The 19,047-nt window shown below is 43.8% G+C and overlaps 1 protein-coding gene across 3 annotated transcripts in view; it reads right to left on the reverse strand.

Annotated features, from left to right (window-relative positions):
* The window catches only part of RSPRY1 (ring finger and SPRY domain containing 1), a 663,702-nt gene that overhangs the window by 300,831 nt on the left and 343,824 nt on the right, over nt 1-19,047 (reverse strand). For 2 of the 3 annotated variants that reach the window (XM_030203729.1, XM_030203730.1), the window contains one exon: nt 18,057-18,188. The exons of the other annotated variant lie outside the window; for it this stretch is intronic. In XM_030203729.1, coding sequence (XP_030059589.1) covers nt 18,057-18,188 — 132 coding nt within the window. The remainder of the gene's footprint in view (nt 1-18,056; nt 18,189-19,047) is intronic. 3 annotated transcript variants of the gene reach the window in all.

Genomic DNA, 19,047 nt, shown 5'->3' on the forward strand with positions numbered 1-19,047 from the left:
AAAATGCACCTGAAGGCCAAATGCCAATGTCTAAAGAACTTCAGAGCCCTATGCCTCTGAGAATAAGTAGACTAGTTGAATAGGATTAATGCATGGGTCCCATTGAATCTAGTGTATATCTGCTATGGAAAAGAGTCAGGACACAAGGAATCTCTTTCCTAAGAAATTCAGTAAGCCAAAACACTATCTACTAGGACAGAAAATTTTCCACTAGAAAAGCGGTCTTTATAGCTGCTGCTGTTGCTTAAGAATAACCATACTGAGTCAGACCAATGGTCCATCAAGCTCAGTATCCTGCTTCCAGCAGAGGCCAATCCAGGTCACAAGTACCTGGCAGAAACCCAATTAGAAGAAACATTCCATTATACCAATTACAGGGCAAGCAGTGGCTTCCCTCATGTCCATCTCAATATCAGACTATGGACTTTTCCTGCAGGAACTTGTCCAAACCTTTTTTAAACCCAGATGCACTAATCACTGTTCCTCAGCTTAACTATTCTTTGAGTGAAAAAATATTTCCTTCTGCTTTTTTTCTTTAAACATTCCAGATTCAAAGCATATAGTGAAGTTCTGTGTGTAGAGTCCGTTAGTTTTCTTATTACGAATAATTAGCCTGAACTGCTTTTTTTAGGCAGCTCTATTAAGCTTAGATTTCCTCCATGAGGGGTGCACTACCTGGATAGTCTTTTGAGTCAAATAAAAGGACTAAGTTTCAATATTAATAGCTAACTTGATCCTGTGAATTTCAGGTTGCAAGGCAAACAGTCTTCAGGAGCAGCAATTGTGCTCCTCATGGTGCAAGTCTCTCTAACACTAGGTATGAAAAAAGAAAAAAAATCTTTCAAGAGAGAAGGGTAGAGAAGCAGAATTCCTTTCCTGCCTCAGGTAGGATGCCATATAGCACCACCAATAGAAGTGCCTGCTTTTTTAATTTTTTAAATTTCTTTTTTAAATGTCACTAAGGATATAAGAACACAACAAGAGCCATGATGGGTCAGACCAATGGTTCATCTAGCCCAGTATCCTGCTTCCAACAGTGGTCAATCCAGGTCACAAGTACTTGGCAGAACCCAAATAGTAACGAGTCTTCAGAGAAACACAGTACCTTCACTTGGTACCCCCTCCAAATAACAAAACTTGGAGGAGGGAGGAAAACACTACTATAAGTACACTAATCAAAGCAAACAATAAAAGAAATGAAACTCCAGTTCCCAGGGTTTCAATTAAGTGGGAGACAGAAACAAGTAGATATCGATTTCAGCAACCTCTAATGTGAACCAAGGGAAGAAACTGCAGCCAGAAACTATGCTACAGATATTGCTTCAGAATAAACTTGGCAGTGTTTTTTATGTTCCAACTCTCGAGCTGTGAGCAGACATAGTGGTTTTACTTAAAGTTCCTTTTGTCTAAAGTTAGAGAGGTGGCCAACTCTTGGCTTCCCTTAAAATTAGCCCTCAAATAGGGACAACTGGAGTTACAGGACACGCCAACCACACCCATATTGGCTCAACTGGAACTCTGTCTGAAGTCATTCAGAATTTACCTCAGGCACATGGGCCGCATCACAACTCAAGCCCGCTGCGGTGGCCTGAATGGCTCAGCTTCAGCTGGTCCTGGCATCAAGGTTTGCATCTCTTTGGAGACTAGGCAATATGAAACCACTGCTTTGCCCAAGAGCCACTCTAGGGGATACTCTGACAGCAAACTCTGGCTGTAGACAAGTGGTTCTCAACCAGTGTCAGGACACACTGGTGTGTCCCCAAAAGGTGGAAGGTGTGTCAAAAACAATTTGGTGTACACAGCAAGCCTGTGTTTCCTTTACAACCATCAGTGCCTGCAAGCTGGGAAGACCAGCAATCTTGAGAGTCAGGCTCTTAAAATCCCAGTAACAAGTCTCTAGTTCTGCTTCCCCACTATTTGCAGGTTTTTGTGTTGCTTCACAGTATCTGGCAAAGGACGGATTTTGTGCTGCTGTTACTGAGGTGACACTAGAATTTGAATATATATTCGTTTTGTTGTACGACACGTGAGAAAGCTGGAACTGATGTGTTGATTACAGCTGTTTGATATGGATATGGAAATTCATACTAAACTTACAGTTAAACAATATTTAGGTATGCTTTGTTCAGCTGTGAATTTTAGTATTCGATGTGTCACATACATGAACGTTGCCTGTCAGATGTGTCACAACACAAGAAAGGTTGAGAACCACTGCTACAGACTGAGGTCCCTTGGAAAAAGCCATTCATAGCCCAAAGCTACGGCTAAATACCTCTGAAGCCTTTACTCTTCTCTGACATGGTTCGAGGCTGAGAACCCAAGGTTCTAAGGGCTAGCTGGTCAATACAATGTGGAAGAAAAATCCTATCTGCTGCCCCACATTTCAGATGTAGCTTTATATGGTACTGTGAAAGGGGTGATGGGAAGTGAGAAGACTCAGAATCCTGTGAGTTATCCTCTCAGCTGTACCTCAAAGCTGATATTATAAATTCACCCCCCCCCCCCCGAGTTGAAGACTAATGTCACCTCCTAATCAATTGGGATAAAATCTCTCCAGCTGACCCAGGAGCATCCACTTCTTTTTCTAGCCTGTCAAAATTATGGCATTTTTTTTTTTTGATTCATGTGTGTTTTAATTTAATAATTGTAAACCACCTTATTTTTATCCAAAGAAAGGAAGTATATTAATTTTCTAATAAACCATAAACAAATCTGTTTAGAAGCTGCATGGTCAGCACATCACCATCTGCTGGAAACAGAGAAATAATGGGGAGCTAAGGCTGCATGGTCCTCATATAGGGCACAGCTTTCAACATCACATCTGTTTCCATCTGCTGGTCAATGGGCACATCCCACATGCTCTGGACTCATCTGATAAGGATGGTAAGGAAAGGGGAACTCTTGTCCCCTCAGAGTTTTTACAGACTACTGCTGATTTTTGTTTCCTATAGATAGAGAGAAGAATTACAAAGTGATGCAAGGCAGGCAAGAACAGAGATACACAAGGGTACCATGGGAGATAACTACTTACCTGTAGAAGGTGTTCCCCAAGGACAGAAGGATATATATCTTTGGATGTAGATGTCATCATATGAAGAAGCCCCACTTGAGAACAGCTCTCCAGATTCAGAAAACTTTTTGAGAGCACTCGCTGTGCATTCATATACATCTTCCACCCTGCTACTATCATGCGGGAACTAGCCAGTCATCTCTAGCTAATAAAATACAACTCCAAAGGGGAAGAGGCAAGGTAAGTGAAGATATATCCTGTTGTACTCAGAGGACATATGCTACAGTTAAGTAACTGTTTTCTTTGAGGACAAGCAGGATACTAATATGCTCAAATGTGGGCCTCCCTAGCTACACGCTTTCAACAAGAAAAGGGATAATAAACTGATGGCCTTACAACAGGTAAGGCTCAATAACAGAACCACCACCATTATAACTTTGGCTGTCTGGCCAAAGTGAGTGTCATATCAGGAGTCCTATTCCAAACTACGTTGACACGTGAATGGGTGGACCTAAGACCATGTTGCAACTTTGAAAACTTTCTCTATGGAGGCTGATCTCAAGTGGGTTACAGATGTAGCCATAGCTCTAACATTATGAGCTTTGATATGACCTTCTAGAGTCAGGCCCACCTGGGCATAAGTGAAGGAAATGCAGTCTCTAAGAGAATTTGAAAGAGTGGGTTTCCTAATAGCAGCTTCCAACCTGTTTGGGACAAAAGAAGCTAAGCTGGTTGGATTTTCTATAGGCTTTAAGTCTGCTCTAGATAGAAGGCCAAGGCTCTCTAGCAGTCGGAAATGTGCAGTGCACTTTCACCCTTGTGGACATGAGCATTCGGAAAAAAATGTTTGAACAATAAAATGAAGATGCATACCTGTAGCAGGTATTCTCCGAAGACAGCAGGCTAGACATCATCACGCATGGGTCGTCGTCCGTGAGGGCCCAGGAGACCAGAAGTCAAACAAACTTTCAAAAGTTGCAGAAGTGGCGTGGCATGCACGGGGACAATGCACCGCGCATGCGCGAGTGACTTCCCACCCGCGATGCCCGCGTGCTTCCCTCAGTTATATGAAAAGCAAACGAGAAGAGCAACAACTCAAGAGGGGAGGAGGGTGGGTTGTGATGATGTCCAGCCTGCTGTCCTCGGAGAATACCTGCTACAGGTATGCATCTTCATTTTCTCCAAGGACAAGCAGACTGGACATCACCATGCATGGGGTATCCCTAGCACCCAGGCTCACTCAAAACAATGAACATAGGTCAATTTGGCCTCGCAACAGTGAGGACATAACAGATTGACCTGAAAATAAACACAACTAAATGAGAGTGCAGCCTGGAACAGAACAGAAAAGGGCCTAGGAGGGTGGAGTTGGATTCTAAACCCCGAACAGATTCTGCAGCACAGACTGCCCAAACCGACTGTCGCGTCGGGAATCCTGCTGAAGGCAGTAGTGAGAAGTGAATGTGTGGACTGATGACCATGTTGCAGCCTTGCAAATCTCGTCAATGGAGGCTAACTTTAAGTGAGCCACTGACGCAGCCATGGCTCTAACATTGTGAGCCTTGACATGGCCCTCTAAAGTCAGCCAAGCTTGGGCATAAGTGAAGGAAATGCAATCTGCTAGCCAATTGGATATGGTGTGTTTTCCGATGGCAACTCCCATCCTGTTGGGATTAAAAGAAAAACAGCTGGGCGGACTGTCGATGGGGCTTTGTCCGTTCCACGTAAAAGGCCAATGCTCTCTTACAGTCCAAGGTGTGCAACTTGTCTTCACCAGGGCGGGTGTGTGGACGGGGAAAAAATGTTGGCAAGACAATTGACTGGTTCAGATGGAACTCCGACACTACCTTCAGCAAGAACTTAGGATGAGTGCGGAGGACTACTCTGTTATGATAAAATTTAATATAAAGAGCATAGACTACCAGGGCTTGAAGCTCACTGACTCTACGAGCTGAAGTAACAGCCACCAAGAAAATGACCTTCCAGGTCAAGTACTTCAGATGGCAGGAATTCAGTGGCTCAAAAGGAGGTTTCATCAGCTGGGTGAGAACGTTGAGATCCCATGACACTGGTGGAGGTTTGATAAGGGGCTTTGAAAAAAGCAAACCTCTCATGAAGCGAACAACTAAAGGCTGTCCAGAGATAGGCTGACCTTCTACACGTTGATGGTAAGCACTGATTGCACTAAGATGAACTCTTACTGGGTTAGTCTTAAGACCAGACTTTGATAAGTGTAGAAGGTATTCAAGTAGGTCCGTGTAGGACAAGAAAAAGGGTCTAGGGCCTTGCTGTCACAACAGAAGGCAAACCTCCTCCATTTAACTCTTTTTTGTGGAATCTTTCCTGGAAGCAAGCAAGACTCAGGAGACACCCTCTGAAAGGCCTAAAGAGGCAACTTCTAGGTTCTCAACATCCAGGCCGTGAGAGCCAGAGACTGGAGGTTGGGATGTAGAAGCAACCCCTCGTTCTGGGTAATGAGGATCGGAAAACAGTCCAATCTCCACGGTTCTTTGGAGGACAAGTCCAGAAGAAGAGGAAACCAGATCTGACGGGGCCAAAAAGGTGCTATCAGAATCATGGCTCCACAGTCTTGCCTGAGTTTCAGCAGAGTCTTCCCTACTAAAGGTATGCGAGGCTACGCATACAGAAGGCCTGTCCCCCAATGTAGGAGAAAGGCATCTGACGCTAGTCTGTCGTGGGCCTGAAGCCTGGAACAGAATTGAGGAACCTTGTGATTGGTCTGAAGGGCGGACAACGTCCATGTTGTGACCACTCGTGAGGTTGCATTATTCTGCTCAACCTGTCGGCCAGACTGTTGTTTACGCCTGTCAGATAAGTGGCTTGGAGAAACATGCCGTGACTGCGAGTCCAAAGCCACATCTGGACGACTTTCTGACACAGAGGGCAAGATCCGGTGCCCCCCTGCTTGTTGGTGTACTACATTGCAACCAGATTGTCTGTCTGAATTAGGATAATTTGATTGGACAGCCGGTCTCTGAAAGCCTTTAGAGCATTCCAGATCGCTTGTAATTCCAGAAGGTTGATCTGAAGACCTGTTTCCTGAAAAGACCAAATTTGAGTACGAAGTCCAACTACATGAGCTCCCCACCCCAGGAGGGATGCATCCGTCGTCAGCACTTTTTGTGGCTGAGGAATTTGGAATGGACATCCCAAGGTCAGATTGGAGCGAATGTTCCACCACTGTAGGGAACTGCAAAAATCGGTGGAAAGATGAATGACATCCTCTAGATCCCCTGTAGCCTGACACCACTGGGAAGCTAGGGTCCATTGAACTGATCTCATATGTAGACGTGTCATGGGAGTCACATGTACTGTGGAGGTCATGTGGCCTAGAAGCCTCAACATCTGCCTAGCTATGATCTGTTGAGATGTTCGAGCTGAGGACACTAAGGCCAGAAGATTTTCTGCCCTTGCCTGGGGGAGATAAGCTCGAGACATCCGTGTGTTCAACAGAGCTCCTATGAATTCCAACTTCTGTACTGGAATCATGTGGGACTTGGGATAATTTATGACAAACCCCAGCAGCTCGAGCAGTTGAATAGTAATCTGCATGGATCGTAGAACTCCTGCCTCCAAGGTGTTCTTCACCAGCCAATCGTCGAGATAAGGGAACACATACACTCCCAGTCTGCGTAGCAATGCTGCGACAACTGCCAAGCAATTTGTAAAGACCCTGGGCGCAGATGCTAGACCAAAGGGTAGTACACAGTACTGAAAGTGCTGATTTCCCAAGCGGAATCAAAGGTACTGCCTTTGAGTTAGGAGCACCGAGATGTGAGTATAGGCGTCCTCTAAGTCCAGAGAGCATAGCCAATCGTTTTCCTGAATCATGGGAAGAAGGGTGCCCAGGGAAAGCATTCTGAACTTTTCTCGGAGCAGGAATTTGTTCAGGGCCCTTAGGTCTAGAATGGGACACATCCCCCCTGTTTTCTTTTGTACAAGTACCTGGAATAGAATCCCAGCCCTTTTCCCCCTGGTGGTACGGGTTCGACCGCATTGGCCTTTAGAAGGGCGGAGAGATCCTCTGCAAGTACCTGCTTGTGCTGGGAGCTGAAGGATTGAGCTCCCGGTGGGCAATTTGGAGGTTTGGATATCAGATTGAGAGCATATCCTAACCGGACTGGATGGACCGTGCAGGTCTTTTTCTGCCGTCATCTACTATGTTACTATGGACTATTTGAAGAACACACCTGTCGGAGGTTATAAGAGGCCACCTTTGGTGAAAAAATATCAACCTCCCCCCAACAGGTAGATAGTCCGGCACGGATACTTTTACCACGGCTATGCTGCTCTGGAGAAAGTCAAAAGCCCGTCCCTTGCTTTTGCTGGGAAACCAGAATGGCCTTAGGCGCATGCCGCTGGTGAGAACAAGCCTGCTGGGAGCGAGCTTGAACAGGCTGTCGAGAGGTAGGAGTGTACCTACGTCTATTATAGGAATAGGGAGCACTCCTCCTCCCTCTAAAAAACCTCCTAGTGGAGGAGGTAGTAGAAGAAGGTGTCTGGCGGGAGAGAGAATCCATTGCATCATGATGCTTCTTGAGGGTATCGACCATATCCTCAACCTTCTCTCCAAAAAGATTATCCCCCTGGCAAGGAACATCCGCCACTCGCTGCTGGGTCTTCTGATCCAGGTCTGAGATATGCAGCCATGAGAGTCTGCACATCACAATTCCCTGAGCAGCTATTCGGGATGCGGCATCAAAAGAGTCGTAAGCCCCCCTGGCCAGGAATTTGCGACACACCTTCTGCTGCCTGACCACCAGGTGAAAAGGTTCAGCAAGCTCCGGAGGGACAGTTTCAACTAAACTGGACAGTTGCCTCACCGAATTCCGTAAGTGAATGCTCGTGTACAGCTGGTATGTTTGGATCTTGGCAGCAAGCCTCCCAAAAGAATCCAAGGTCCTAGACTCTCTGCCTAGGGGCTCCGAGGCATAGTCTCTAGTACTCTTGGATCTTCTGAGAGCAGAGTCCACCACCATAGAATCGTGAGGAAGTTGGGCCTTCACCATCACAGGCTCACCATGGACTCTGTACTGGGACTTGGACTTCTTGTTGACAACTGAATTAGAGATAGGGCAAGACGAATTCCGCAACATCACTTCCCTGAGCGTATTGTGCAGGGGGCCGTTGCAACCTCTGCAGGTGGAGAAGGATAATCCAGGACCTCGAGCATCTCAGCCCTGGGCTCGTCCACAACCTCCATGGGAAATGGGATGTCCTTAGACATTTCCCGCACAAAAGATGAAAAAGTAAGACTCTCAGGTGGAGACTGTCTGACTTCAATAGGTGGAGTAGGATCAGAAGGAAGCCCACAGGAGTCTTCCTCCGAAAAATACCTGGGGTCTTCCTCTTCTCCCCATGAACGTTCTCCTCTTCGGCATCGGACAGAAGCTCTTGAAGAGCAGCCAGAACCCGAGCTTGTCTCAACTTCGAGGATCGACGTCGAGAAGTCGACCCCTGGCCTGGACTCCAGCGAAGTTTCCTCTACCAACGTCGAGGGTGAGTCGACCCTGGTGGCAACCGGCTCGGGGACCTCCTCACAGGAAATGGGACAGATGCCGTCTCAGCAGTAGGCACGGGAGGTGCAAGCACCTCCAGTACCAAAGCAGATGGACGAAGCAGTCCTTTCAGAATTCCTGGAAGAATGGCCCGGAGATGCTCATCGAGAGCTGCCATCGGAAAAGGCTGTGGGGCCGGTGCAGGAGTCAGTGCCAGAATCTGAGGGGGCTCGAGAGCCGGTACCAGGCTGCCGGACGACCGACGCATCGGCACCTCCTGAATGTAGGGTGAGCGGTCCTCCCGGCGCCGACGCTTCTCGGGTGCTGACTCCCTCGGCTCCCGGTACCGTGTCTGGAAGGAGATCGATGGCGATGTTTCTTAGCCTTTGCCCGACGCCCGTCATCGACACTCCTCGGTACCGATGAGGATGTGGGATCCTCATGCTTCCTCAGGGCCGGGTCCGACTCAGGTCGGTCCCGGGGGGCCTGCACAGCAGTAGGCCTCGAGACGGGTGGAGACCCACTCGATGCCTCGCTGCTCCCAGCTCGAAGTGGTCTCTCGGCAGCCATTACCTGGACTCTTGGTGCTGCTTCCCTCGACGTCGACGACCTCGGTACCGATGCCTTTGTTGAAGGTCCGGACCGATCCGAAAAAAGTCTCTTGCACTGAGCCTCTCGAGCCACCTGGGTCCTTTTCTTCATTAATTTACATAGCTTGCAAGCAGCTGGAAGATGATCGGCCCCGAGGCACTGGAGACACCACGCGTGAGGGTCGGTAGACGAGATGGTCTGGTTGCAGTGAGTACAGCGTTTGAAGCCGCTGGGAGTCCTCGTTGACATGGGCAGGAGAATAGCGTCCGCGAAATCAAACGGCTCGATGGTGCCACTTGAAAAAGCACAAAAAAAGGGAAAAAAGACAGCCACAACGAAAAAGAAAAGAAACTTGAAAAAATGAGAAAAATCTAAAAATTAAGGGGAAAAACTTTTTTTTTTTTTAAATTTGAAGTAACTATTAGAAAAAGAATAGAAAAAAGGATGCGATACACGCGAAAAAATGATCTCCTGGGCAAAACCGAACGGAGCAGTGAAAAAACACCACCCCTTCGCAGTCGCGGAGAAAAAGGAACTGAGGGAAGTGCGCGGGCATCGCGGGCGGGAAGTCACTCGCGCGAATGCGCGGTGCGTTGTCCCCATGCGCGCCACGCCACTTCTACAACTTTTGAAAGTTTTTTTTGTTTGACTTTCAGGCAGTCGCGGACGACGACCCAAGCGTGATGATGTCCAGCCATGCGTGATGTCCAGCCTGCTTGTCCTCTTAGAATTGACTGGTTAAGATGGAATTCTAACACTATCTTAAGGAAGGAACTTAGGATGAGGTCATAGGAGCACTTTATTGTTGAAAAACATTGTGTAAGATACCACCAAAAACAAGACCTTCCAGGTCAGGTACTTTAGGTGACAAGTATCTTCAAAAGGAGCTTTCATCAGCCGAGTACCTTAAAGGTTAGAGGGGAATCTGGTTCAAATCCCACTGAAGCTCCTTGTGATCTTGGGTATGTCAATTAACCTTATATTGCCTCGAGCCCTAAAGTGGTATAAAAATACCTATTATACTTGAATGTATACCAAATGATGTTGAGACTCCACAACACTGTGGGAGGCTTCAGTAAAAGCAAGTCCCATATAAAGTAACTAACTAAAAGGCTGAGCAAAGATGGGTTTTACCTTCTACTTGATGCAGGATTCACCTTAGTGTAGGTGGCGTTGGTCTTCAGACCAGAATCTAAGAAGTATAGAAGGTATTCAATTAGATTTTGTGTAGGACAGGAAAGAAAAGAAAAGGATCTAAGTGAAGGCAGATAAAGACCTGAATGGTCCATCCAGTCCGCCCAACAGTCACATTCATTCTCAATTCTAGATTAAATCAACAATGAACGTGATATTATATACTTGATCATGGTCCATTTCTGGGACATAGACCATAGAAGTCCGCACGACTCTGTCCTTATGTTCCAACTACTGGAGTTGCCATCAAAGCCTAACCGAATCCATCTTGTCATTTGCAGGACACAGACTGTAAAAGTCTGCCCCGCACTGTCCTCATATTCCAAATCACTGGAGTTTCTGTTGAAGCTTTCTACAGCCTATCCTAAATAGGAATGCTATATGTGGGACTCGGACCGTATGCTGAAATAGCCAGAGTTGCCATCTAAGCACCATTTGACATGCAAAACACATATGCAACCCTGTTTTTTATACCAGCCATTTTCTAATTAGAGATCCTCTGTGTTCATCCCATGCCATTTTGAATTCTGCCACAGTTTTTTTCTGCACCACCTCCCTGTTTTTCAAGATTTACCCAATGAATATGTATATACAAATCTCAGTTAAACTTAATGCTCTTTATTTTTAATACAAAATGTACCATATATATTTCCTCCAATTGTCAAATATCCTACATACGTACTCATTCACCCTACATTCATACAACTTCACACATTGAGAACACTAACTAATACAAATACTCACTAATTATCCTCAGAAGCTCATTGGTTCTAACATATCACTTATAATTCCCAATCCGTGCATTAACACCCCAGACTCTACACAGTCGGCGCCAGCGTTTTTTTGCTGGGTATGAATGTTTGTGGACAGTTGAGTTCCTGCCCATCTTGTATCCATGAATGCTGAATATCTACAAATTGAACCCAACTCCTGATGACGCTTTAATAGCGAAATGCAGAGTCTCGGGTGTTCTAGCAATGTTGATGGATTGATTACACATCAAGTTTGAGAACTGTTGAACTGTTTATGCTATTCTACCAAGAAGCCTTTAAGCGAGAGAACTTTTTGGAGGCGTACCTGCATTACAAGAAATAATACGTGGAGTAATTATTTGGGACTACAAAGACTCTTATAGATGAACTTATCAAGTTGCTGCAGAATCTGACTTGAGAGTTAATGCACGGATTGGGAATTATAAGTGATATGTTAGAACCAATGGGCTTGTGAGGATAGTTAGTGAGTATTTGTATTAGTTAGTGTTCTCAATGTGTGAAGTTGTATGAATGTAGGGTGAATGAGTACGTATGTAGGATATTTGACAACTGGAGGAAATATATATGGTACATTTTGTATTAAGAATAAAAAGCATTGAGTATAACTGTTTGAGATTTGTATATTAACAATATAAAGTACAGTTATTAAATATTTTGCATAACCCAGCATTGAATATTGTTAGCAATATATATATATGAGATCTATTTGCATTCACTGAAAACCAAGCTGGGCTATGGGCCTCGAGAACTGGACTGGAAGACCTCTAATCTAGGGCCTTTCCCTCACTCCAGACAACAAACCTCTTCAATTTAAAATGGTGAGACCTCCTGGTGGAAACTCTTCTGGAAGCTAACAGAACCTAGGACACAATATCAGGTAGGTTGAGGAATCCACTGCTACCCTCTCAATATCCAAGCCATGAGGGCTAAGGACTGATGGTCAGGATGTAATAGGGATCCCTGATTATGAGTTATTAGTTATGGAAAAAATTCCACACTCCATGGATATCTGGAGGAAAGCTCCAGAAGAAGAGGGAACCATATCTGTCTCAGTCAGTAGGGAGTGATCAGAATTATAGTTCTTTGATCCTTTATGAGATGCAAAAGAGTTTTATTATTAGAGGTACTAGAGGATACGTGTACAGACATCCCTGCTCCCACAATGAAAGAGGACGGTATCCAAAGCTAATTTGCCATAGGATCCTAGTCTAGAACAAAACTGAGAGACTTTCTTGCTATGACAAGTGGCATAAGATCTACTGAGGGAGTGCCCCATTCTCAAAACTCTTCTAGGCAATGCTCTCATCCAAAAACTGCTTATGAGGTTGCAGAATCTAAATCAGTTTGTGTGCCAATTGTCTTTTTGGAACATCCCTTGTGAGATGGCCCACGTCCACATTTTGGATGCTTGCTGTCAAAGGAGATACAAATCTGTCCATTCCTGCTTATTTATATAATACATATAATACGTTGAAACCTAGTTGTCTGTCTGAATTAGACTAAATTGATTTGATAACCAACCAATTTATGAAAGCCCTCCGAACGTTTCAGATTGTTCATAACTCCAGGGTAGTTAACAAAACTTTTCCTGACCACACTATAGATCCTGAGTACGAAGCTCATGTACATGAGCTCCCTATCCCAGGTTGGATGCATCTAATCATTAGAACCTTTTGAATTTGAGCAATTTGGAATAGTATTTCCTTTACTAGATTAGAATAAATCATTCATCAGTATAGAGGGTTCCAGAGTGGAGTGATGACAGATACCTACATTCAGTAATTGATATTGCTTTGAAGTATGGAATTCATGTTCATTCTTTTCCTGCTGATATTTAGTTTATTTATTTGTTGCATTTGTATCCCACATTTTTGCAGGCTCAATGTGGCTTGCATTATGCCGTAATGGCGATTGCCATTTCCGGAAAGAGAAATACAAAGTTGTAATACGTTTAAAGTTCATAAATGTTAAAATAAATTATAAAGTAAATTAGATAAACAGTACATCTCAGGCGTGAGAAATAAGGGGGTAATGCATTAACGTTCATTAGTGACAAATTGATTGAAGCAAACAGGTATAGAGAGTTCGATTTTGTTGGTTCTGGTAGAGTTTTGATGTCAGGTCATTTATGAAGGATCATTATGGTATGTCTTTTTGAACAGATTAGTCTTTAGTACTTTCCGAAAGGCTATCAGGTCGTGTGTTGTTTTTATGGCATTTGGTAGTGCATTCCAAAGTTGCGTGCTGATGTAGGAGAAGCTTGATGCATACACTGATTTATATTTAAGTCCTTTGCAACTAGGGTAATGGAGGTTCAAGAATGTGTGTGATGATCTTTTTGAGTTCCTGTTTGGTAAGTCTATGAGGTCTGACATATATACCGGGGCCTCGCCATGAATAATTTTATGTTGCATGTTGCATTGGGCTATGCTTGAGAGACTAAATTGGAGACATTGAGGAACTGTTTGATTGAAATTAAAAGTTGGATGATGAGGAATAAGTTGCAATTGAATGCATCTAAAACAGAATTTCTTTGGAATAGGAGGGATAACTGTAAATTCTCCCATCCATCTTTATTGTGGGACTGGACTACTATAGTGGCTAAGGATCAGGTTCATAGTTTGGGTGTACTTTTGAATACAGGATTAACTTTCAATAACCATATTTCTGAATTGGTTTCTTCCTTCTTTTATTACCTGCATCACTTGATTAAGATTCGAGGTTACTTCTCTGAGTCAGATTTTGACCAACTGCTGTATGCATATATAATCTCATGCATAGATTATTATAACAAGCTGTTTGTGGGATTGCCAAGTAAGAGCTTGAAGAGGCTTCAGCAGGTTCAAATTTGGCAATTTGGCTTTTGAAAAATTTGGCATTGTGAGATCATGTTTCACCCTCTCTTCTATCAGTAAATGGTGTATTTTCAAGATGTTGATATTAGCTTTTAAGGTTCTTCATGATATGGATCTAATCTATGTGTCTAAAAAGCTACCAATATATACACCAAATCGGGTGTTGCATTCTCGGTGTGAGAGATGTTTTCTTTTGCTTTCTGCAAGATTTTTCCAGTTGGAATGTGCTCATTCACAAACTTTTTCTTATTCATTGGTCTGCCTCCTGCGGTGAGATCCATTAATGATCTTTTAAGTTTCTATAAGGCTGTACAAACTCACTTGTTTTAATGAGCTTTGATTGACAGTTTAATTGATAAACTGGTAAATTGGTATAATTGATTTGATGTTTGTGTGAACTATGTTTTTTATTATAGATGTAAATCATGTAACATGTTCTGGATGCAGTTGGTAGGATGGGCTATAAAATCGAAGGAAGGAAGGAAAACAGAAAGGCATGATGTCCTGACAGTTCCCAGTGCCATGCACTCACTGGGTGATCCATGGAGCTTGCCTCAAATTGATGCATGTCATGGGAGTTAAATGAAATGTGGAGGCCATGTGCCATGTGGCTCAGCATCCTCAGCTTCTGACCATCTGATATATGCTGATTCTTGCGCACTTATATTACTGATGTAAGAGGTAAGATCCACTTTTGCTGAAGAACTGCAGATGCCAGAATCATATCTGGCAGAGTTCCAGTGAATTACACTATGACCATCACTGAAACTTGGGAAAGTTTATAAATGAATCCTGATAGCTCTAGCACCCAAATGGTCATGCAAATTGATTCTTTTGCAACTTCCTCTGATGTTCTCTTGACCAATCATCCAACTAGGGAAACCCCAGACTCCACAGAGATGCTGCTATGGCTGCAATATATTTTGTAAATATTCTTGATCCAGTACTGGAAATGGTGTTTTCCTACTACAAATCTGATACGTCCTGCGACTTAGAAGTATCTGTATGCGAATGTAAGTATCCTCCAAGTCCAGAGAGCATAACTAATCCCTTTTCTGTAGCATGGGGATGAGGGTGCCTAACGAAACCATCCCAAACATATGTTTGGTCAGATACTTGGTCAGGGCTCTTAAGTTTGGTGTGGGATGACATCCCCTCCCCTATCTTTTTTGTGATCAGGAAGACCTTCGATAAAATCCCTACCCTCTTTCATGTGGTGAAATGAGTTCAACCACCTTGGCCTATAAGAAGGAAAAAGAGTTCCTTGGTAAGTCAGTCTCAATATTGACAGCTTAACTTCAATGCTTTCAATGGGCAATTTGGAGGAATGGTTTCTAATTGCAGACAGAAACCATTTTGGACAACTTTCAGAACTCACTGGTCTAAGGTTATAAAGGGACATCTTGCAGCAAATCAATTCAGCCTTCCTCCGACCAGAAGGTTGTCCAGGACTGTTACAAGGATTGTGGTTAAGCTCCGATGGAGACAGTCTAAAGTCTAAACCACATCCCTGGTTTTGACTGTGGAGCCAGCTATGATTTCTGGGCCTTAGGCTGTTTTGTACGAGAATGAGATCCCTGAGGAATAAGGATACCCACACCACCTTTAAGAATAATGGGACCTCTTTTGCCCTCCGCTATAAAACCATCTAAAAGAGAAGACTGGGTCAGAAGAGGGTCTGGATAGTGTTTTACGAGTGTCTGAGTGCTGCTTTATGAGGACAGCAGCCTCCTGCATCTCATCTCTAAAGAGATTCACTGACAGTATGGCACATCAGCAAGCTTCTCCTGCACTTTAGGCTTGAGGTCTGAGGCCTATAGGCACACAATTCTGTGGATGCCAATCCTTATTGTGGAGGTTCCTGATGCATTATTGAAGCTATTGTAGATTGCATGGACTGTATTCCGTTCCCTTGCTTAGTAGCTCATGGGCATCATTGGCCTTCTCCTGAAAGTGACAGCAAACTCTGCAATACTGTCCACAATGTTTTGCAAGTATATGTTCATGAAGAGCCGATAGGATGCTATGTGGGAAGTTAGCATAGCATAGCATTCTGAAAGAATTTCTTCCCAAAAGACTCCAAGGTCTCTGTCTCTCTCCCCAGGGGCACTGAGAAGAGAATCTTTGTATTATGGACTCTTTTGAGAGCAGATTTGAACACCATGGAAAGGTTAGGAGGCTGTAGCTTTTCAAATACCATAGGTTTTTGAACTCTATACATACAGTCAGCCTTTGTATTAACACAAGATACTGGGGGGGGGGGGGGGGGGGTCTCATTATCACTGCACTTCCTTCAGGATTCTGTGAACAATCAATGTCACAGCTTCTTTTGTGGGGGGGGGGGGGGGGGGGGGAGAAACAAATTTGAGGAGTCCAATGTTTCTGCCATGGGTTTCCTTCCTCATCTCTAAAGAAAATGAGATGGCCTTAGCCATTTCCTTGATATATTTGGTGAATGAGAGCTCCTCTGGGGAGATGTCTTCTGTGGTGGTGAGGGATCTGATGGGAAACCAGTAGACTCCTCCTCCGAGAATACCCCCTCAGTTGCACAGGAACAATGATTCTGAGACATAGAAGTACTGTACTGGAGATATTAGTCTCTGCCTGCCTCAAGCCACTGACTTCTTGGTGAGGTCTAGTCTGAAGGCGTTGAGGCAACGGAAATCTGATGTGCTGGGGAAGCTTCCTCTCCAGAAGGACTGCAGACCATCTGAATTTCAGCAGCTGCCCCTTGAAGGATGTCGTCATCAAAAGTGATGGCTTTGCAGTCAGAGTGGCCATGTCTTTTTAAGTCACCTCGGGTGTATCGAGAACTAGGCCTCAGTTCTGTGGAGGCTGATGCATCCTCTCTCATATTATGAAGGATAAATGGCCCTCATGTCAGGAGTGCTTAGAGGACACCAGTGATCTTCGTGTCTCGGTGTTGTGCTCCAAAGGGGCTTGATGTTGGTGTGCCCCAGCTACTGTCAGACATCCAGCAACCTCATCTTCAGAAGTTGATCAAACGATGACCTATCTCAATGGCTTCTATTGACACTTGAAGGGTGATTGAAATGCTCTCAATGTCAATGGGTCCCCTGTGTTCAATGCAGCTTTGGAAGCCAAGAAGATCAGTATTTCTGATGCTGATTGACAAGTGCCAAAAATTCAATCATGCTGCTTCTCATAACCATGAATTCCCTTCTTTGACATCTGTGAACACGGAACACAAGGAATAGGATCATGATCAGGACTTAAGCACTGCAGGCATAAAGAATGGGTATCTGTCATGTATATGGTCCTGCTGTACCGGGAATACTTCTTACAAGCCACTGGGAAACTTTTTCTGGGATATGTCTGCACAAACAGCTGCAATATAATTAAACAACTCAAAGAAAAATACTTGAGTGGGTGCCTTAGGCCTACCGACAGAGACAGCTGACAAATAAATAAAAGAAAATTTAGAAATGTCTGAAAAACCTCATTAAAGCAGTTATCAAGGAAAAGGGACCCCGCATGGCACTGACAGGATTTACACAAGTAAGAAAGGAGAATAGTGGCAGAAAATGCCTTAGACAAGTTGATTTGGGGGGGGGGGGGGGGGGGAGCAGTGACAGCGGCAGGCAGGAAGGCTTTTTCTGAAGTCGGAGAACTGTTTCCTCATGGGGTTCTGTCAAACATCATCACACACATGTGAGAATATTAGTATCCTGGCTTGTCCTTACAGAAAGGCTGAGATGATGGAAAGGCATAGGACCAAGGGACATAGAGAAAACAAATCAGGACTCTGCACTGAGGACAGAAAAAGGGACCTAAGGTCGGGAATGTAGGAATAGGAGAGGAAAAATCTAAAACAGTGAGGCAGCAGGCCATTACCATTTTCAGGTACACTTGGCATTGAGTAGGTACTGGTGTAAATTTTCTGCACAATGATTACTGGCATTATATCTACCTTCAAATGAGTTTCATATGCCCCTTATACCGGTGGCTCTCCAACACGTGGTGGGGCAACCAGTTAATTGGGTTTTCAGGATATCCACAATAAAATGCATTAGAGAGATGTGCTTATAACAGAGATAGTAGACAATCATATTTATTGCTTTTATACAAAACAAATAAAATAAATTTCACTTACAAAGGTTGTCTAAACTCCACTGGGCACAGAATCCAACTTGGCGCTTCAGAAAGTCGGAATTATTTGTCCATTTCTCCAGCATAAGCAATTGATCACTAATACATGATTCAGAAATTGTCATTTTATTCTCACCTGACAATTTAAAAAAGTTTGTAACTATTAGGTTTATTTAAAAATGGTTATCGTGTGCTTATGTTTTAGCAGGCACATCTGATCATTCGGGTAGGCAGACCATTTTGATTATAGGATTGTACATTTCCAAGTTTACCATTACAGGCTGCTAATTTAAGTCCTGAATCACAAAAAATACGCTTATATGTCATTTTTTTAAAAAATTGTCATTGGTATTCAAACTTTAAGTCCACAAATATTTAGCATTACTCAACTGCTATGACCACTTTCAACGGATACCATCTCAATTCTATAGAAACACAAAGAATTATTTATTATAATACATAATTCACCCTCAAATTCAGCATTCTTCTTTCTCTGAATCATAGATTTAACCCATCATGCTGACCTAATAACAATGTTGTGTCATGCTATGCAGAAAATATAAGTTTGATTCTGGCTTCTGGTTGACCATCTGCTGGAAGGTAGAAAAAAATACTGGCTAGTTCCAGGCTACACTTGCTGTTATACTGGTAATATCACCAGAACTTCCTTGTCTTTTTCTCTACCTCCATGAGCTGGTTGGGGCGCAAAACCCAGTGGTTTGGACTGGTCTATCCAGAAAAGGAATTTTTTGTTATAATACATACAGTGGGGGAAATAAGTATTTGATCCCTTGCTGATTTTGTAAGTTTGCCCACTGACAAAGACATGAGCAGCCCATAATTGAAGGGTAGGTTATTGGTAACAGTGAGAGATAGCACATCACAAATTAAATCCGGAAAATCACATTGTGGAAAGTATATGAATTTATTTGCATTCTGCAGAGGGAAATAAGTATTTGATCCCTCTGGCAAACAAGACCTAATACTTGGTGGCA

Source organism: Microcaecilia unicolor, chromosome 5 (assembly GCF_901765095.1).
Source record: "Microcaecilia unicolor chromosome 5, aMicUni1.1, whole genome shotgun sequence".
Taxonomy (NCBI): Eukaryota; Metazoa; Chordata; class Amphibia; order Gymnophiona; family Siphonopidae; genus Microcaecilia; species Microcaecilia unicolor.